General features: G+C 40.0%; 3 protein-coding genes across 6 annotated transcripts; 1 reads left to right on the top strand and 2 right to left on the bottom strand.

Annotated features, from left to right (window-relative positions):
• Nucleotides 1-1,368: 1,368 nt before the first annotated feature.
• LOC311259692 (lipid scramblase CLPTM1L-like) lies at nt 1,369-7,829 on the bottom strand. The gene is made up of 17 exons (XM_084356979.1): nt 7,454-7,829; nt 6,853-6,944; nt 6,510-6,687; nt 6,279-6,391; nt 5,364-5,442; nt 5,155-5,272; nt 4,839-4,933; nt 4,635-4,719; nt 4,370-4,470; nt 4,239-4,292; nt 4,066-4,116; nt 3,894-3,976; nt 3,518-3,552; nt 2,956-3,011; nt 2,801-2,845; nt 2,519-2,652; nt 1,369-2,214 (listed from the first exon to the last, which is right to left on the bottom strand). The coding sequence occupies exons 1-17, from the start codon at nt 7,652-7,654 to the stop codon at nt 2,148-2,150; spliced, it is 1,587 nt and encodes a 528-aa protein (XP_084213105.1). The 5' UTR covers nt 7,655-7,829; the 3' UTR covers nt 1,369-2,147.
• Nucleotides 7,830-8,608: 779 nt separating this feature from the next.
• mrs2 (magnesium transporter MRS2) lies at nt 8,609-19,647 on the top strand. 2 transcript variants are annotated; one of them, XR_014622855.1, is made up of 13 exons: nt 8,609-9,633; nt 10,322-10,386; nt 10,640-10,676; nt 10,816-10,928; nt 15,172-15,333; nt 15,492-15,622; nt 15,889-16,005; nt 16,558-16,627; nt 17,045-17,127; nt 17,520-17,637; nt 17,969-18,082; nt 18,326-18,818; nt 18,967-19,647. XR_014622855.1 is itself a non-coding variant. In XM_084356473.1 (12 exons), the coding sequence occupies exons 1-12, from the start codon at nt 9,252-9,254 to the stop codon at nt 18,383-18,385; spliced, it is 1,452 nt and encodes a 483-aa protein (XP_084212599.1). In that variant the 5' UTR covers nt 8,609-9,251; the 3' UTR covers nt 18,386-19,647. The 2 variants fall into 2 exon arrangements, 1 of the variants encoding a protein (XP_084212599.1); XM_084356473.1 differs by having other exon boundaries at nt 18,326-19,647.
• On the bottom strand, nt 10,950-15,228 carry LOC311259361 (integrin beta-1-like). Of its 3 annotated transcripts, none has more exons than XM_084356476.1 (8): nt 15,142-15,228; nt 14,734-14,906; nt 13,614-13,865; nt 13,200-13,410; nt 12,983-13,118; nt 12,407-12,713; nt 12,024-12,302; nt 10,950-11,563 (listed from the first exon to the last, which is right to left on the bottom strand). In XM_084356476.1, the coding sequence occupies exons 3-8, from the start codon at nt 13,862-13,864 to the stop codon at nt 11,368-11,370; spliced, it is 1,380 nt and encodes a 459-aa protein (XP_084212602.1). In that variant the 5' UTR covers nt 13,865; nt 14,734-14,906; nt 15,142-15,228; the 3' UTR covers nt 10,950-11,367. The 3 variants fall into 3 exon arrangements, with proteins under 3 accessions (XP_084212602.1, XP_084212600.1, XP_084212601.1); XM_084356474.1 differs by having other exon boundaries at nt 14,734-14,912; nt 15,142-15,221; XM_084356475.1 differs by having other exon boundaries at nt 14,734-14,912; nt 15,137-15,204.
• Nucleotides 19,648-20,845: the final 1,198 nt, after the last annotated feature.

The following is a 20,845-nucleotide window of genomic DNA, read 5'->3' as shown; positions in this document are numbered from 1 at the left end:
GTCGCTCCTGAAAAGGCAAAAACTCAACTGACAAACATCATCAAACCACCTCTGACTAACATCGCCCGTGATCCCAGTCACTCAATAATAACAAATAAAAAGAAACAGCATTTATGTAATTAATCTTTCACTAGATTAATATTTAGATTTTTTAAATATCTCAGACTGGCACTCACGTCATCCTCATATCTGTCACATCACAGCTGTCCAGCATTAACACAGGAATGCACTGCTACACACCCAGCACGCACACACCCAGCACACACGTGCACAAACACACCCTTTTTTTTCATTCAACATGAATTTCCTGACGGCAGATCTAAACACACACACACACACACATTATCAGAAACCAGTCAAGCCATAATTACCAGTCTGCTGTCTGTGTTGGTTTCTCTGTTGATTGCACTTGTTGATAGACACACACACACACACACACACACGTATTGTCCTTGTACATCAATCCATACACACAGCAGCTGATTTATTCGAATTTGAATAAACCTTTATTTCATATTGTAAAAAAAATTAACAAGCAGAGGGTGCATTGCAAAATCAATGAAACTGAAAAATTAAAATAATTAAAAACTGATTTAAATTTATGAAATTATTCTCCAGCTCAAGCAGTTCAGTCAGCAAAGAAGCAGAAATGATCTCAGAGGTCAGAGTAATACAAGCACAAGCACAGCCTGATAACATTCGCACAGATCGATACCGTGCTGAGTTTAGACCCTCCATATCAATAAATGGTTGTGTGCTGAGCGAAAGGGAACAGACCGATACTGTATACTGTGGCTATACTGTATGTTGGAAGTCAAAATGCATTGCAGGGATTTCATAGACACATGCAATCAGGATATCTGCAGTCAGTAACCAAACTGCTAGCGATAGCGCAGTCTGTTTTTTTTTATGTTAACATTGCAAAGTCAAGTCATTTTAAAATATTTGTACAGTACGTAGATAATGAGATAAGTGTCTCAGACATCAGGAACATTAGGGGTGACAAAACTGAAGAAGACTAGCGAACGACATTTTAGACATGAGACTGACATCAAATCTACACATCAGGTAGATCAAACTGGATGAAGGGTAAAAAGTGCTTTATGTTGCTGGTCAGATTACGTCGTTGGGGTAAATGTGCAAAACAACTTTCATTGGATAAATTGGTGCGACCACTAAAATGATGTTGTCTTGTGTTTTAACATTTCTGTTTATATAAGCGTAAAGCTTCATATAGTTTCAGGGAAATGCTTTTAACCCTAACCCTAAATTATTCTTTAGGCATGTGATGCTTTTATTGGGGGCAGCCTCAGCTTCAGTAAAATGTGGGAATAGGCAAAAAGTACAGAATGTGATATTTGGTGTCACTTTATAATAACCATCATTAATAAATGGTACATTTATGATTAATTCAACTTAAGTTAAAAGTTATTTCAATGTTAACAAACAATGAAATACTTAAAAACCACTTGTACAGGTTTATAAACATCAGCTTATTAATGGCCATCCAAATAACGTTTGGAGATACACAGTATTTATCAGCCATTTACAAAATGTTATAAACATCAGTTGCAGCTTTACGATAAAAAAAAGGCTTCATTAATGGTTTATAAAGTAATCCATTGTTTGTTAACAGTGAAATAAATATTAACTAAAATTGAATAAACTATAAATTCACTATTTATTTATGATGTTATTATAAAGTGTTACCAAATTGTACAAAAACTATGTAAAATAAACTTTTTTTTTCTTAAAGTTAATTATAATGAGACAATCGTGGTTCAACCGTATGACCCAGGACTGTATACGTTAACTTCCTATGTGTGCATAAAAAGCAAAATCAAGCCAAAGCACATCACGACCGGTGACATGATGCTGTTGATATTCTTCTTGAAAGGTAACCACTAGCCAAGCATGACATGTGCAGCAGAGAGAGTCTGTACGAGGGACTTCAGTCACTGTGGAAGTAAAGGAGAAGCAAAAGGCTGCAGCACCAGGAGTGTACAGCAGTGAGGAGTCTGCGGCAGGACAGCTCGTCTTGGATCAGTTTGAAGATGCTGTGGCCTGCCTGAGTCTCCATTTCACATCAGTCTTTCTGTGTTGTGCACTAATTTCTGAAAAAGGAAGCAGAAGAATTCGTCTTCTCTTCATTGAGTCTTTAGTTTCTTGCTGTGGGTTCCAGACTCTCGCCTTCGGGCCTTGTGGGCGTAACGCCTGGTAGAGATACGAGATGAAAGCAGGATTGTTTTGTTGTTATTTCACCAACTTTGAGCACAAATCCAGACAGAAGTCATTCAGCTGGATGGTGAATATAATCACTGGTGGATGTTATTGTGCGTCCTTTGTATTTTTCATATATATTTGGTAAGAGAAAGTAAAAGAAATAACACAGAAAGTCTGCTACCCAGCAGTTGTGTCAAAATTTGCACATGTGTTTGGCAGCGTCTGAGTCCTGCAGTGTTTACACGCTCTGCCTAATGTGTACGTTGTGTCGTACTGTGTGTGCGGAGGGTCTCACCTTCGCTGGTAGAGGTAGAGGAAGAAGAGGAGCTCATCTCTGAAGCAGGAGAGCTGATGAGAGGAGGAGAAGGATCCAGAAGAGGAGAAGAGGGAGGCACAGGAGCACAGATCTGAGATCAGCGTGTTCACTCCCTGCAGAGGAGAGGAAGGAGAACTCATAATGAACTCATCAGCGAGAGACTAAAAAGATAAAACTGAATCAAAATGGTGATCCGACAGCAGTAAAACCACTAAGGTGAGTGACCAAGTATGTCACTGTTTGCTGTATATACACACTCACTCTGTACATCAACACTGTCCCCTGCAGGTGGCTCACAGACCTCAGCTGAGAAGGACAGAGAAACACAAAATGTCAGTGTCAGCAGAGGACAGCAGAGGACAGCTCATACACACAATTACAATATTTGAATTATTTGCGTCAGTTGCAGGACTGACCTTGTAGTTTATAAAGAGCTGTGGGGCCATAGACAGGAAGCCAAAAGCATACACCCCTAAGAGGAGGAGAGTTAAAGTGTCAATACAGCACGCTGATGACTATTTTAAAGTGAAGGGCTCCAGTTAAAGGGCCAGTGTGAAGGATTTAGGAGGATCTATTGGCAGAAATGGAATACAACATTCATAATAATGTTTTCACTAGTGTATAATCACCAAAACTGAGAATCCTTGTGTTTTCTTCACCTTAGAATGAGAATTTTATATCTACAGAGGGAGCCAAGTCGTCTGCCATGTTTCTACAGTAGCCCAGAATGGACAAACCAAACACTGTCTCTTGAGAGGAGCTTTAGTGTTTTTGGCAGCCACCACGGGGGAGTGTGAAATGAGGGATATTTTATGAATGCAATCTGCAACCTCTCCGCTAGAGGTCACTAAATCCTACACACTTAACCTTTAATGTAATAAGGAAAACTGACAAAAATACAAGTTCATTGAAAAACTCAACAAATTAACCCATGGATCATGTAGATTAACTTGTTTTGTTGGATGTAAGTCGACTCACCCGTCACCAGACTGTTGATCAACCAGGAATAGTAACTGTCAAAAGCATTAAACACAATTCATTGTTAATATAATAATATATATAAATATAATATAATAATCAGAAGTGTATATTTAGTGCATGTTCTAGCTTTCTAATGTACGTTTAGTAGCTGCTGAGTCTGTAGTGTATTAGAACAGATTTTAAAATCAAAAACAACTTCTTTATTCAAGAAACATTCAGACCTGGTTTAAATCTGATGGCTTAATACTTCAGTACAGCAGGCGGAGAGGAACCAACATGGTAACCATGTAATAATTATACAAGTAGTGTGGGACATTTGACAACATTTCCACTACTTGTCAAAACAGAAAATTAAATAAAGTGATCAGCTCACTTCTTCTGGCGTAAGTAGGCCAGTGAGAAAATAGCTCCACTGATACACAGAGGATAGACCAAGTAGGACAAGTATCTTGACGCCTGGAGGAGAAAAACACAAAATATTGAGGCAGAATATAAAATCAGAACTCTAACAGCAACAGAAAAAAAAGATTTAAACCTACTGGTACCTGTGTATCATACTCCACGGTTTTTCTTTCTTCCTCATCCAGCTTTTTTACCTACACAGTGACAGAGGAGGTCTTAGGTTAGATGCATCATGACTGCATCACATGTTTCTATTCAATCAAATAAAATCATTTTACACGTGTGAGAGCAGAAGGCTAAATGGCAGCATACTCACGTGGAGTTTGGAGCTTTTCAATTGGATGTTAAACACTTTAAACACCTTCCATACCTGCCGGGATGACAGATAAGTGTTGTTTAGTTTGTCTGTTTAAATCTTTATTTGAGGGGACCGATTGTGCTACACACCTCGACACACGCTCCCAGTCCAACAGGAAGCAGCACCAGCAGACTGGTCTCCTCTAGCAGATGGAGGAAAATCAGCAAAGTGCTCAGACTACGCCACAGAACTACAGACAGAGAGGGGAGAGGCAGAGGCTAATTTGAACCATTTGCGGCAAAAGCTATAATTTAATGTCTTTCATAACTGCTGGTGAGCCCTGTGCAACTGCGCCTGTAGTATTGCAAACTAGTTTAAAAAGTTGAGCTTTATGTAATGTGACGATTTTCTCACCAGACTTCCTGGACATTCCCACCATGCTCTTCTTTTTTCTCCACGAGCTGATGTCGTTTTTAAGAGCCAAGAACTCACAGATGAGCTGAAGAAAGAAAGAGAAGGAAAAACAAAAATTGAATTTTACAATGCTTAATTTCCAATATGTCTGAGTTGTCACAATCTTTCATAGTTTTTGTTTTTTTAGGTGTTTTATAATCTTACTTGCAGAGCTGTGATGAGCGCAGTCAGCACTAAGAGGTAGAGGTTGGAGTCCACCAAAGTTTCTTTAATCTCGTCCACGTTCTCCTCTGTGAAGCCTGGATAAACACACATGTTGTTAAGGTCTCCTCACTATGTGATATGCAAAGTTGTTTGCATATTGTGACATTGTGAAAAAACTTCTCTGGGACTCATCATTTGGCCTCAGAACTTTTAGAAAGACTTAAGAGTACACCAAAATGTTGCAGACTACAGACCACCTGTCTTTTAAAATCATAACTCTCCAAATCATTACATATCTGTTATCTTATTAGCTCACCAAACTGTCGCAGGGAATAAACCACGTCCTGTAGATGTACCCAGAACCTGAACCCCCTTAAAGAGATTCCCTCGTAGGACACAGTCAGAGGGAGCTGAACGGTGCTGCTGCTGATCTCCTGTGTGCATATGGATAAATAGATAGATTTAAGGTCAGAGTCACTGCAGTCAAAACGCAATCATTAGATAAAGTGTGTGAAACGGTCCTACCATGAGGTCTCTGACTCTGAAGTTGAGCTCGTTAACCAGCAGCAGAGGGAGGTAGATCATCTGTCGGCCGTCCTGAGAGCTTCAAGGAGACACAGGAAGAAAGTCTCATTAAACACAATAAAACAAATTTTTTTTTACAGCCTGGTGGAGCTGCAAGGAGAGCATAAACAAATATTACTATATATTATTATATAGATTTTCCTAACCGCTGATAAACAGTCAGTTTTTTTAATTGTCTACTGTTTATTGCATCAAAAGATGGTTGTGGTCAGTAGGTCTTGACTTCCTGTTGTAGCTGAATTATTGTACTGATGCATTATCGTGTCCTGTCTCTGCATGGCTTGTGCTCTGTCTTAAAGGCTAACTTCACCAATTTTCTACATTCAAGTGTTTATAGGTTTTGTGGAGTACAACTGCATATGTGAAAAAAGTCACATAAGCCTTTTGTGGCTCCAGAAGCTGCAAGTAAATGTGATAAATTGCCTCCTGTGATGTCACTCTGTAGCAAAGTTGCATTGTGGGTAATGTAGGCGCCACGTTTTGACCTGTGATGAGTGGCTGCAAACAGAGATTGCTTCATTTTTAAAAGGGCATGAGAACGTGTTGGGAACCACTGATCTATACGACACTTTGAAGGAGTCATATGTGCTTTTCATGTTTTCCCTTTCCTTCTGTGTGCTGTACAGCTTCTTTTGATGGAAAAGGTCTTGAACGTTAAAAAGTCCAAAGTCTGCACCAACAGAAAAAAACTGCATTAAAAATGTCAGTATGAAATGTGAGTGTATGTTGGATATTCTCACAAACAGCCACTCAAGCACTGGAGTGAACTGATAAGAAGCAGCAATAAAGCAGCAGTCAGCAGCAGCCCTCTCTCTCATCTCCTGTCTTTGACCTCCACAGCTCCCTGTGACTTACACTCTCATGTAGCGCCGCACATCACTGGGAAGCCCCGCCTTGTTGAAGGTGAAGTCCTCTGACATCATCGTGATTGACAGGTGAGGTCTCCAGTGGGACACAGGACTGGGCCTCTGATGGAGCCACAAAAAGGACTTATTTGCAGCAGGGCCACATGTCTAAATGTGCTGTACAGATGACACGTAGGCTGAAATATGATAGGACTGTGACGGATATTGAATTACATTTTACCTTCTGATTGTCTCTCTGCACCTCAGTGTGTGTGGGAGCGATGTAGGTGGTGAGCTGAGCTGCGTGGTGGACTTCTCTGCTGTCCTCCAGAGGTGAAACACCGACTTTGTGAACATACACGACCGCATACAGAGTGCCGTTAGCCCGGGTCTCCTGCGGCAGAGAGACGTTCACCTGCCTAGACGGAGAGAGAGAGGGAGGGAGAGGGGTGCAAGTGAGGAAGAGCAGCCAGTCTCATGTGCAAATCAGCTTTTTTGCTCTTATCAATAAATAGTGATGTTCGTTTTATGGCATACCTCAACATCTCTACATCTACAATATGTCACCAACATGTCAAACCCACCTCTCATAAGTGGAGTGAGGGTCGAATGGGTCTATTTTTACAGCAAGGTTGAGTTGGCTGTTGTCTGGCTCGAGGCAGGTGAAGACACTCAGCTGGATAAAACCGAAAGAGAAGAAAAGAAGAGATTCAAAGCAGTCTTTCTATTTTTAGAAAGGCCAGTTACAAAGTGAGATGCAGTCACAGAAATGAGACAGAAAAACATGACTTTTTGTCAAAAAATATGTACATTATGTTCATTTAAATGACTGAACTGACCTCAAACTACACTTACTTACAATTATCAATGTGTGCTGTGTGCGTTGCAAACATGTTTTATCTTTATATTTAATAAATAACCACAATGCTCATTTAATCTGAATTAAACTTAACAAAACTCAAATGCATGGTTTTAATTGGCTGCCTGCTTTGCAAATAACACATGATTTGCTTTAGACTTTATGCTGAGCATCGCTGGCTATAACATATTGAGAAGGCAGGGGCAGTGTATCAACTAAATAATAAGACCCATGCAATTGTGTCCTACAGAAATGCAGTTGATGAGCCCCTGATTAGTGTATTTTCCAAGAGGACTAAGGGATCAGAAACAAAGGCCTGTGCTAACCTGTAGTCTGGGTCTTGCTGTCAGGTAGGAGGCGATGCATGTCTCTCCTCTGCCTCCATCGCAGGGTTTGGTGTTGAGGAATCCGTACAGCAGCCACACGGTGTGCAGCATATAAACCACAAAGACTCCGAGCAGCAGCTTAGCGACGGAGCTCCGTTTAGCGCCGCTCTCCGCTGGTTTAGAGCAACACGACGGGAACATGGCAGCCACTGTCAACAGCGACAAAATAACATTAAAAAAACATGGACGTGGTCTGGTCCGAGGACGGAACTGTTTATAATCGGATACAGCGTCAACACAATAAAATCCCCACGCTTCCTCCGCGCCGCAGCATCCTTCCGGTTCTCTGCATCCAGCGGAGGGATGCTGATGCTGAGTCCACCTCAGCGGCTGCGACTGCACCGACGTCACCAACCCTGAGGCCACATGGACGCCAGAGCATTGAGCCCACATGCACATCTTATCATAGTTTGATTGCTACAGATGCACTCGAATAATATCCACTACTGGGCTCATGGACGATGAAAGCAACCTAAGGGATTTACACTCCAGTATTTTCACCCTCAGTAGATCTATATCTAAATTTGATTACTTTTAGATAACATAAATAAATAAAGGATCATATTTCTCCATCAGAATTGTATTTGTAGTGTGTGGGCACAATTCAGACCTCTATGGTGTGAAATGAAATGTCGATGCTTCTGTAATTCCCTAGTAATCTCCCACAATGCCTCGCGAAAATGACAGTGTAAGTTGTAGTTTTTCCTCATTTACAATTTGTGTTTACTTTATTTAATGAGTTCTTGATTTTAATAATGAGTTTTCATGAAAAGTTTATAAAACTTGCAGAAAACACATTTGAAACACTACTGAATAAATGAAATAAAACGCTTGAGACTTTCTTATGGACTTTGTAAATATGGAAGCCCCTTTTCACCAAGAAAATACAGTGTTTGGCGTGACGAAAACAGAAGTGCTAACTGTAAAATAAAATATACTTTTAATAATACTTGTATTTAATGTCTGTCATGTATAACTTTTCATAATTCTGTCCTTTTAAATCATTACGGCTTCACCTATGCTAAAAATTTAGGCCAACCTTTTCAGTGATCGAGTGATCTTCTCTACTCGGGACGATCTTTGGCAGCCGGTGCTGTCACCGCGGTGCATCATGGTCCGACGCAGCCTTCTTGCCTGCTGTCCTCCTGTTTGGTAGCACCATCCATCATGCTAGCCTGAGCAACAACAACCTGTTTTCGGACTTAAAGTACAGCCTGATATGTTGATTCAGGACAGTCTGTGGTTTGCGGCAGGTAACTGAACAGTGTCAGCTGCGTCTTCGTTTACTGTCACGACGAAATTTAAACGGATAATTACAACGAGCACAAGCTGTCCCTGATAGCAGCAGCTAAGATAACTAGCACAACATGGAGAGCTGCACAGCACTCTTGAAAACACTGTGAAGAAAGTCAGTAAACAGCCGAGCTAAGAAACATAATAGTAGGCCTGGATAACCAATATTTTCTCATGATTTAACTTTTTTGTGCGTGTTTCCTTTCCTACCGTCGCTACTTGAGGATCTGGATCTGGACTGTTCCCTAGAAAACAAACTGTCAGAAAACTCGAGGATACTGAAGGACCTCTGATGAGATGACCGAAGGATTATACACTCTTTTTATGCCACTAATATATCCCCTTATTTCGTTTCCTATGGAGGCTAAAGGTTGCCTTCCTGCCATTGTATGCTGTATGATCTCCTTCCTGCAGCAGTGGTGAACATCAGCCCTCCAGACCCAGTATGTCAGTGTGTGTGAAGGCTGTGTGTTGGGGTGGTGTGGAGATGAAACTACACAGGGTGCTGCTGACGGGCAGTATGAACTGCACTGGGATGTATCTGCCATTTACTGGGAACTTTTATTTAAAGCGCCTTTTCAGTTCTGTTAGTCCCCTTTCCTCAAGAATGGGTGGGACTCGAACTGTCATCCTCAGTAGTGCACGTCCAGCACTCTACCCACTGAAGGACATTGTTTCACACGGAAATAGAAAACTTTTATTGTACAGCAGGAACTACAGTGAGGTCTGCTGTCAGACACTGCCTGTGTCAGGATATCAACCCAGAAGATCTCAGTCTGCTGCATTGAGGAAGAAGAACCTGCTGCATGGAGGTCCAACATGGCCCGGTGAGAGTGACAGACAGAACTGAAAAACTTTTTATTTTATAGCATGTTTAGCATGTGAACCAGCAAACCTCAGCCCATCCCTGTCCAAATATCCTGTGCTCGCAGTGTAAACACCAACACTTCTCACGTGCTTCAAGCTCCCAGTCTGGACTGCTAGCTGCACGGCTAACTGAGCTAACTAGCTAATGGAAGCTGGAGTTGGCACCAGCTGCCCTAAATTTTTTGAATATGAATTCAACAGGTGGCCAATTCTTACATATTTCACCTTTTAATGTCAAAAAAACAACAACATTAATTTAATGTTACTATACTATTCACTATATTATAGTATCACTCAATTAAATGTAAGTTTTTAGATTTCATTAGTGCAGTTGCAGTGTAGCTCAGACCTAACAACAACAGTTGTCATTGAATTAATCCCGTTAAACCAGCGAGTAAGAAATCTTCATGCTTGTTTGTACCTTGAACATATATGTTACATATTTCTTTGTGTTATGTACAGATAATGTAACTGTATCCAAGTTATGGTAACAATAATTACAGAGCACTGTATATTGATATTTTACTGCTGTTGTAGTCAAAGAAACAAAAATTAACATATCCTTTTTGTTCTTTAGTTGCAATGGTTCTGCTTGAACTAGTTTCCTTTACATGTGGTTTGACTTTTCTTTGCCTATTCTTTGAACAGTGTCCTTCATCCGCCGCAGAGTGACAGACGCCTCCGTTTCCAGTGTGCCTCCAGCTTTTGTAGTGGTAAGAGATGCACCAAGGTCTGAACAGTAACCACTATTAAATCTCATTCAGTTAGTGTGCTTAATGGCAAGATGCTTTTAAAGAAACTGATACAGACTGATTTTACACTTTATATCACCTGGATTTAATCCGTATTTCCCACAGCAAGTCTTAAAAACATCTTCCAATCTACTGTTGTAAATTGTATGTATTAAAATACATTGAAAATGTTGTTTGTATGTATTAATTACTTTCTTGTTTATTCATTCCACAGATGAAGTTTGACCAGGAGGGAAATGTGACAACATTTGGTAAGTGTTGGGGGAAAATATCATTTTCCTTAATTTGCTTGCCTGCCGCTTCAAGTAGGAAATGCTGAAAGCAGTAAATAAGATATGTGAAATAGCTTGTCCTTTGCGCTTCTTACTTCTGTGCTTTTTACCCTCACAGAGAAGAAGAAAACAGAGCTGTGTCAGGAGCTCAGTCTTCAGGCCCGAGACCTTCGCTTTCAGCACAGTACCAGCCTCACTGCTAGAAACAACTGCATTATCATACGGATGGTGGTACGTTCTCGTTCTCTCTTATAAGCACACTGTGGAAGTGATGAGACATATTTTGCTACCTCATCCATGACAACATGAGAACATTTTGTGACCATAACTCTAAACCAAATAAAGACTCAATAACAGGAATACAGTTTTTCCTTCATGACCACCACTATTCTAATAATACTGAAAAACTGTTCATTTACAACCTCCTGGTAATCCAGTGCTCATTACAACTCCAACTCCAACTTTAAAACAGAGGTATTCAGCCTGTTTGTAAAAAAGACATGCCATTAAGAAGATGACATGAAATAAATTATTATTTAATTCACCCATTTCTTACAATAATTAAGACAAATAAGGCTGTATAGGGATTTAGAACAAAAAAAAAAAACATATTAAAACTGAATTGTGAGTGAACTAAAGCTCAACACATGAAGCTGACTTTTCGTGACCATTAGTTGAAGGCACACTCTTTAGCTTGTGCTACAGTCGACTGTCCACCAGAGGGAGTGCTGGTGATGGTGTAATGGAAGAAGCAATAGTCTTCACTGCTCATCATTTTACATAATCTAGAAGCTTGTCCTGGTTGAGTCAAATCTTGTTTGGTCTCCACCATCGTTACGGTGAGGTGGCCACACTCTTCGTCACACCTGATGATGAGTGAGAGAAGACGGTCACTTCAAGTAAAATATAACGTGCGCTTAGTTATTATATATACATTTTTGCTCTGTAATTGATAGAAAAAGTACTGTAGACATTTGATGACATCTATGTTAACAGTTGTGAGTTTGCAAACCATAAATATGACAAAACAGTAAGAATATGAGCAATAATAATAATAAAGTAGCTGTAAATTCAAAATACCATTAAGTTGGTAATTTCAAGACGGTCCAAAAATCATTAAGAAGGAGGGCGCTTCAAAAAAGAGTTATTTTTCTTGTTCTTTTTGCTTTGGGAGAGGGTCTTTAGTGATTTAAAGTTATTTCGTGCATGTCATCGGTCATCATCCGACAAAACTCCCACCTTAGCTCTATTCTGCATCTTAACAGAAAGCAAAATTACATTAAGTGCTCCCGCTTTCTGTGAGTAAAATGTGTCAGAAATCCTCACCTGTCCTTCTTTGCTCCCGTCCCAAATGCCCGACACTCCACACACGCCACGTGTTGTTGACATATTCCCACACAAGTGGGGCAGTCCTCACAGGTTGGGCCTGCGTACGGTGGCTCACATTTACACGCCCCGCACTGACACATCCCTTTATTGTTACACAGCCTCTGGTTGCTTGCCATGCAGGAAGCAGTTTCCATGGAGCAGCTGCAGTCTTCATCAGTCCAGTCCTTATCACAAATGCATTGTCCACACTCGCACCTCCCGCGGCCTCCACATATTCTGGTAGATAAAACATTGTAGTCTTTTAAATACAAGTTCTGTAGTTAAATTGAATACAAAGCAGAAAGGAGCAGAAAGTGATCTCAAAATATCACATCTTATACCTGTTGTTGTAGTACAGACAGTCAAAGTTGCTGCACTCGCAGAATTGTCCGCTGTATCTCTCTTTCGGGTTTTCTCGGTTCTGGCACTGACATTGGTTCATTATGCACTCCCCCCTACCACTGCACACAGGAGCATACTGGCCTGAACGACAGCCGTGATCATTTGGTGCAGAAACTGAACCATCGTGCAGCTGGCACTGTAGTCCAAAGTAAGGCCCAGAGCACTCACACTGGCCACACACCAGAGCCCCTTGGCCACTGCAGCTGGGGCTGTTTTCCTCACGGTTTCTCGTACAGTTACACTGACCTGAGGAAACAAATTGTATTTTATTTGCCAATAAAATAATAAATAAAAAAATTCCAAACAATGCTCCTTAAACCTTCATAATATCAGCATATCCCTTGTCTAATCAGAAAATGCTACTTTCAAAATAAGGCTTAATTCAGAATGTCAAAACGGAGTATGCTGTTTACATGACCTATATCAAATTTGGAATATTTTAATATTCAGACAAATACTGGGGTATTAGTGTCAACGTTGTAATTTTCTCAGCATGGTTCTGAAGCTGTACTCACACTCCAAGGTTATCTGTAACTTCACACTCATAGAAAAGCCTCTGGGTGTGATCTGGACAGACCAGGGCCCAGTCCTGTTCTGCATCTGGCTTGAGTCGTCACTCTCACTGGGACACCAGGCAGCCTCAACATCCACCTAGAGAGAAGAGCTTTTATGTTTATGATCAGTTGTATTTCCTAATATCCTGATCAGTATGTCCATCTTAATTCTGCTGACCTGCACAACCAGGGGGTTTCCAGTCACAATGTTACCGAATGTGATGTTGACTCCCGCTGGCACAGGACTGGTGTCCATAGTCAGCTCTGTGATAGGCTGGTCTGTAGGCATGGTGATAGTGAGAGGGAAGGACTGGCTCACACCTGGCCTCAAACGCAGGGAGAGCTCCTGGGGCTGGAGGAACAGAGTCTCAGCCTTCGCTTGCTCGGTGCTGCAGGAGTTTACAAGCAAGAAGAAGAAGATCAATGCCTTAGAGGTCATTGTGGTTTTGAGCAAATTATGACACACTAATGTAGCATATTGTGTATCATATTAGTTTGTGGTAATTTAATGTCTGTGCAGCACTCCCCCATAGTGTTTTGAGTTGATAAGACAGGTAAATTTCATAGTTGATCTTCAAACCAGGATACTAACCTGCTGTCATTCTTGACAACCTGCACTTCACCCCGAGGGTTGTACATATCACCTTCATGGCAGCCTGCTCTCTGCAGCCCCTTCAAGGTATGACAGCGGATGTTAAATTGAGGGGCAGTGCACCAGGCACACTCTGGGCCAGACTGGATGCACTCGTCGCAGGTGGATGCGGATCTTAGACATGGTTTTTTGGCCCAAATGGGACACAACAGAACCAGCAGCAGGGTGAGACAGATCAGCTTCACAGCCATCCTGCGGTTAGAATAGAATAAAGCTTTGTAATTAAGCCATAATTAAACAAAGGATGTAGAAACAGTTATTTATGATAAATGGGCAAACCTTTAGTAGGTCAACTTTCTTAAAATAATTGTTTTTGTTCAATTCTTTTACTCTATTGGCTGAATTGTGCAGACGAAGCCCATGAGTCAGGCAAGATTGTATTTCATCACATTCAAAGGCAATCTGAGATTTTGAGATGCGACTTTGCTTTTACTTTGTTTATTTTGGATTTCATTAACAATTGATGTAAACACTTCAATTAAACTTTATACCTACCCAAGGGTAGAAGTCATAGAAACTATATCTGTGTTTAAAATTGGAAAGGAAAGAAACCTACCATGACCGCTAGAGAGACAAAAAAATATACAAACCTCAGCAGGATGGTAATTAACAAGTGACAGATGCAACAAGTAGCCTAACATAACTGTTACTGTGCTTATTCCTTTAGTTTTTGTAACAGCATGCTTCATGTTTCATGGTTCTGTAATTGATATGGGGCTGCAACAACTACTTTGATTGCTGATTATTTTCTAAATTAATCTATGAGTTGTTTGGTCGATGAAATGTCAGAAAGTTGTGAAAAATGTGGATCAGTGTTTCCCAAAGCCCAAGATGGCATCCTCAAATGTCTTGTTCTGTCTACTGTCATAGAGGAGTCAAGAAACCTGAAAATATCCACAATAACGAAGCTGGCTCAGAGAATTGCAACGATTTTCTTTCTTTCTTTCGCTCAAACTGATTAATAGTTCAACAACTAATAGATTATTCCACAACTGTTGCAGCTCGAAGATATTGCACTTAATAAATCAAAACAAAGAACATAACAGCGCTGATACTTTACCTATTGTTGTTTGGAAAGATTTTTCTTCTGCAGCCGAGTCTATCTGTCTGAGCACACTGTGACACACTGACAGGCTTCAGTCATATATTGGCTGGGTCCGAATGCTGCCTGAGACCCAAGATGCATGAATCTGATCACTGATCCCGATTGGTGCGTCTGCTTTGGGTATCTAACTGTGACTTAAAAAAACAACCACACAAGTGTACTTCAGAGAGCATGATTTCACAACAAGAGTTTTCATTGGTCTGGCCTCTCACTGCAAATATTTACAAATCAGAGTCAACTATTGGGACTGCAGTCATGTGAAATGTAGTTCTGCATGCACAAAAGTTTGAATTAAAATGTTCAGTATTTGCGTCCCATCTGGGGCGATCAGAGTTTGTTTCAGTGTTTTCTAAAGCACCTCACCGCTCCCCTTGTCCCTCTGATTCTCCACAGTCTTTGAAAGCCATCGTGACCCCGGAGTCCTTGTTGGTGTTGGATTTCCGTGGTCTTGGATTGGAGCGTTGGTTGGTACTGGAGCTGGCCCCTCAGCTAGCATCACACACACACTCACTGCCCTTTGAGTTCAGAGCACTGGAGGCCATACTGCAGCACAAGGTGATTGATTACAGAAGCTCTGTGTGTCTGTGTATTTAAGCATCTAACACAGATAAAAACCTGTCTGTAAATTGAACATGCAGTACGTAAGACTATGTCCTGAGATAAGGTTAAGTATGCTACTGCATATATGTATCTCCATGTATCTGTGTCAACAGGTAAACACTCTACAAGCTCGGCTGAATGATGTAGAACCGGTTATACTGGACACATTGGAATCCCTTGTTGATCCTAAAATCCTTTCTGCGGATAGAAGTAAACTACATATACTACTGCAGAACAGCAAGAGGTAAAGCACACAACCATATACACTGATACAGCTTGTAAATGCTCTTATAAGTGAGGGGAGGCGCATTGCAATGGTTTTCTGTAATATGGATATAAAGAACTGGGTCAGGGTCTCTGGAACAGGACTAGTTTTAATCAGTCAGTCACTTTATAATAGTCCCTCACTTTTGATGATGAGGATCAACATGGCTGCATACATTTTCACATTCTATAAATTGTTGAATCTGTCTCTGTTTTCTTTTTGCCTCTTCCTCTTGTGCCTGACAGCTTATCAGAGTTGGAGACGGACATCAAAGTTTTTAAGGATTCCTTGCTGAAGATTTTGGATGAGGATGAGATCATTGAAGAACTCTGTCTGACCAAGTGGACCGACCCAAGAGTTTTGTATGACACATATTCGCTTACATGAATACTAAAAACAGTTCTCTTAAAAGCTTCCCAGTCAGTGGCTGCAATAAAAGATAAGAAAGGTTAGGATTGTATTGATCCCTAAGGTGTCGATCTGTTTCCCACTTTAAACAGTGTTTTTTTCTCCACTTCAGATACTGTTTATCTTCACCATCGTCCTCATTGGATCGGGTTAGGGTTTAGGTTAGGTCAGTTGGGGTCTAAAGGCTAAACAAAGCGGTCTTGTGACCGGAGGGTCACTGGTTCAATCCCCTGCACCAACAGGATAAATCTGGGTGGGGAAAGTGTAAGGCAACGTTTGCCTGTTCCTCATTACCACCACTGAAGTGCCCATGAACAAGGCCTTTAACATCAACTGCTAATTAAATTTGGGGATATTTTAAGATTGTTTGACTGACCAGGGTTGATACTTTGTCACAACAAAAATCTCTCCGTATAAATGGTCATACTGGTGCTGAAAGTTTTGGTAACTACCAGGCCTTTTCCAGAACAGTGTATGAACATGTGGCTGTCTGTCTGTGATTCCAGTGAGGAGAGCAGTTTGGGTATCGACCACGCTGAGGAGATGGAACTGTTATTGGAGAATTACTATATGCAGGTAGGGCTAGTCAAGATGTTGATTTACTGTAAAATGATTCACTTTTCCTTATAAATACAAAATAATTAAAATGCTTAGTAAACACCTGATAAAAAATGAATGTCCAACAATGAATTAGTGTAACTTTGAATTGACATTTTCCACCGAATCTGTTGAAGCAGAATTATGGCTGAAGGACATTTTCAAACTCATCTGTACATCAAGACCTGAAAACGTTCATGTAACACCTTGTTTATCTTTGTGTGAACAATACGACCTTATATCTTGTTATTGTGGTGTTGGTGTCCCTCTTAATTTGTTTGTTCAATATGAAAAGCAGTGAAACTCAATGCCAAATGTCATTTCATATAATGCAGAGTGAGTGCACTGTTCAATGTGTTGGGTGTTCATACAATGACTGTGAACTGGTCCATACAGGCTGAGGAGCTGGGCAACAAAGCCAGAGAGCTGAGAGGGCTGATAGACGACTCCGAGAGCGTCATCTTCATCAATCTGGACAGGTACACACACACTGATTATCAGATTTACAAGTGGAGCTGTCATTTTAAAGTTGAGCATGCAGTCACATTTAATAAACCCCATTTTATTCTTTGGTGAATATTTTTACTGTTCAAAATTACTTTTCTCCTCCACACTCCATTTATAAATAGACTGCTTTGTTTTTGTATTTCTGTGAATGTATCATAAAAAGAATCGAACCTAGTTCTAGTTTTTAATCCCTATCACAATAACAAATACACCACCGTGTACCTTTTTTTTTTTAAGGTGATTACAGCAAGAAGATAAATTGTGAACCTATTCTTTAAGTTGACATATAAAATACATTTAAAGTCCTTTTGAATCCTATTGACTTGTTGGCTCTACATGTGTTGTCTGTTTTCCTTTGTTCCAGCCACCGTAATGTGATGATGCGCCTCAATCTGCAGCTGACGATGGGTTCCTTCTCTCTAACCTTGTTTGGTCTGATTGGGGTGGCTTTTGGAATGAATTTGACGTCGTCCTTTGAAGAAGTGAGCTTTCTATTTAAGAATTGTATCATATCTGAGTGTGAGAGTCAAATATGAGGATTTTTTGCTTGTCTTGATTTTGTGTCATTGTAAGCATTTGTGTTTTGGACTGTTGTCTGATAAAATGAACAACTTAAAGACAAAACTTTGGATTGGGATAGTTTTTTATTGGCACATGTAATTTTAGACATTTTACAGGAAAAAAACAATTTATTAAATGAAGACATTTAAAGACACTTAATATATTATCAAATGTTTTAATTAATTAACCTTTTGTATGTCTATACCCACATACTGTGTATTTATGTGTTTGCCTGTTTATGTTTGTCACCAGGACCCGCGTGTTTTCTGGCTGGTCACAGGCTTCATGTTCTTGGGCAGTGGGATGATATGGAGGCGACTGCTGTCATTTCTGGGACGACATCTTGAGCCGTCGATACCCACACTAGTAATACAAACACACACACACGTACATTAGCCTCTCACCATTTTGTTTTTCATTAGATGCTCAATACAACAGTGTATTCCTTTTACTATGGCACCTCATCTAGTGAATATAAATGTTTCGCCTCTAAATATGGATGTATAAATGCCATCCTCACCCCATATTGCCTATTTAGATGACAAAACAAATGTTATTTTGTTATACCAGATCACGTCCTAACTGTCATTCCTCCTGTTTGTGATACAGATCCCTCCAGTCTGGAAGAGAAATCTGAAAACATCAGACATCAAAGCGGGAGTTCGATGATGTTCTACCTCTGCCCTGTAAAATGAGACTATGCAGCTTTAAACCCTGAACCTCCTGAGATCTCTACAAAGGCTGGAGATTTGTATTTTTTAACACACCTCATTGTTTCACCCTCCTGTGCCTGCAGCAGAGTTTAAGACTGGATCCAAATGTGTGGAGACTGGAGATGTGTGTCTCCATCATTGTACTTCTCATACGATGTAGGGGTTATTCCAGATACTTAGCTGGATCATATCTTCATGTATGTGGATAAAACATGTGGGCACAGAATATTGCTCTGTTACGTTTTGCTCGAAATTCGAGCTGTGGGTGGATGCATGGGAGAGTGGCAACATTGGAACTGAAATGGATAATGAATGAGTTAACCGCCCACATGCAGTTGTACGTCCTCTCATTTAATAGGTGAAAATAGTGTTAAAAGACTAGATTAAAAGTACTAAAACCTATTAATTTAATTTAAACCAATGTGAATCAAATTAATGTCTACAGTCTGTTGTTAAGGTATAAAAAGTGTTATTTCTTCTATGATTAATATGTAAAGCCGTCTTTCCAGCCAAAGTACCTGAAACTTTTAGTCCCAGGAACTACTTTTCATGGAACTAAAATGTTCCCTCAACCTGATGTTGTCAGCGTTTCCACCGCAGGGAAATTAGCCCACTGACATGAAAAAGGAACAGCTGTTCTTGCACGTAATTTTTGCATGAGGCTGTTAAACACTGAGGCCTGGACTTGTCAGCCCATCTATTGTATGCTCTGTCCGTTCCCTCTGTTGGAAACAGACACAGCATAGCGCAGTTCCTCCTACAACATTTACTACTCCGAAAAAAGGATTTATAATCAGAAGATAATCTGGTATTTGATGTAATTGTCAACATAACTGATAACAAGCAAAAGCAAATTTTCAGTCTCTTCTGACGGAGCAGTGGCTGAGCTGCATCAGCCATTTTTCCTCATTCTCAGAAAAAATATCACCAGTTTGTTTGGTTTTGTCCTTGATGATGTGTGTCACATTGTTGCCATGACTGTCTCAAATTGACATTTGTCTGAGAATTATAGGGTCCTAACACATGAGAAACTTTAGGAAGTATGACTTCAAGCTGACCTTGTCCCATTTCTGTTTGCATTGGTTCAACTTGTCAAAGCCAAACTATTTGAAAGCACTGCCTTAAAGGAACTGTGTACTTCCTCAAGTCCGTCATATTTTGATTGTTGTAACTCTGTGTTATATGTAATACGATAAAAAATATTCAGCGTTCCTTGAATTTTTCATGGTTTTTTTTTTTACTACATTGAATCACAGTAGATCTAATCCAAACACACTTTTCAAACCTATTTCAAGGCAGCAGTTACAGTTTTAAAAGGTGTAGAGTTACAGTGTCAGTTACAATTCCATCCACTGAAGAAGTTGTAAAATAAAAACTAAATAAACATAATCACTATAGTGTGATAAAATAAATAGACAGCAATGGATTTTCAGATTCCAGATCATCCGTGTAGAAAACAGTTTAATAGTATTTGTCTCTTGTCTCTTGCGTGATGTGGAATTTTGAATAAGTCTTGCTGGGTCAAATTTAGCTTTGAACATCACATGCAATTACTAAAAGTGGCCTAACTGGTTTGATGGAAACTAATAGTAAATGTCAAACAAAACAGCAGAGAAAAATGACATTTTCTCTGATGGATATGAAATATTTCCCCCCCCCAATAGTTCTTAACAGAGAAAAGAAACTTTCTTTATTGTAAATTATTTTGGTACAAAGAAATGTCATAACCATTCTTGTGCACAAGAGGGAGTCATATCTACAGTTTAAAGTTCACATAGCGGCTGCTTCTCTTCACACTAAAGTGCCAGCACACCCTTGTCTGTCCCTTATTTCAGTTATAAAACGGACACAATATGAACAGTATGGGATATTGTGTAAATGTATTGAATTGTAGATATTTGAAAATTATTTCTTAATAAAACTGCCACATCTAGGTAGAAAAAAACATGATTTTGTTCTACCACAGAGCTATAACACACTGCTCTTTGCCAGTGCTCTAAATGTACTCATTTACCATTTTCGTTTCAAGAGCCTAAATTATCTTTTTCAGATGAGAGACCTCACTTCTTACATTCCAGTATAGCCTGGTTAGTTTTTCTTTCCCCACCACAGAAGTTTCCATAATGGGGTATGTCTAGGCACAAAAATGGGCATGCCCTAAAATCCCAAGTGTTTCAACTACTTACCAACCTACAGTTATTACCAGGTAAAAAGCTGTTTTTAATGGGTAGTATGTAAGCCCATAGGAGACTTTATTAAAATGATAATGTAAACTCAAAAATCCCAAAATGTAATTTCACAATAGCATTATAATTTTCCACTTACACGTGTTTTTGAGTAAAAATTAAAACACCCATCATCTGCATTTGCATTTTCACATACTTGTATGGGTGTTCATAAGGCAGTTCACCTACCC

This window comes from Pagrus pagrus, assembly GCF_965226575.1.
Source record: "Pagrus pagrus genome assembly, chromosome: 7".
Classification (NCBI taxonomy): Eukaryota; Metazoa; Chordata; class Actinopteri; order Spariformes; family Sparidae; genus Pagrus; species Pagrus pagrus.
The sequence above is the reverse complement of the archived record's forward strand: the minus strand, read 5'-3'. Positions and strand labels throughout refer to the sequence as shown.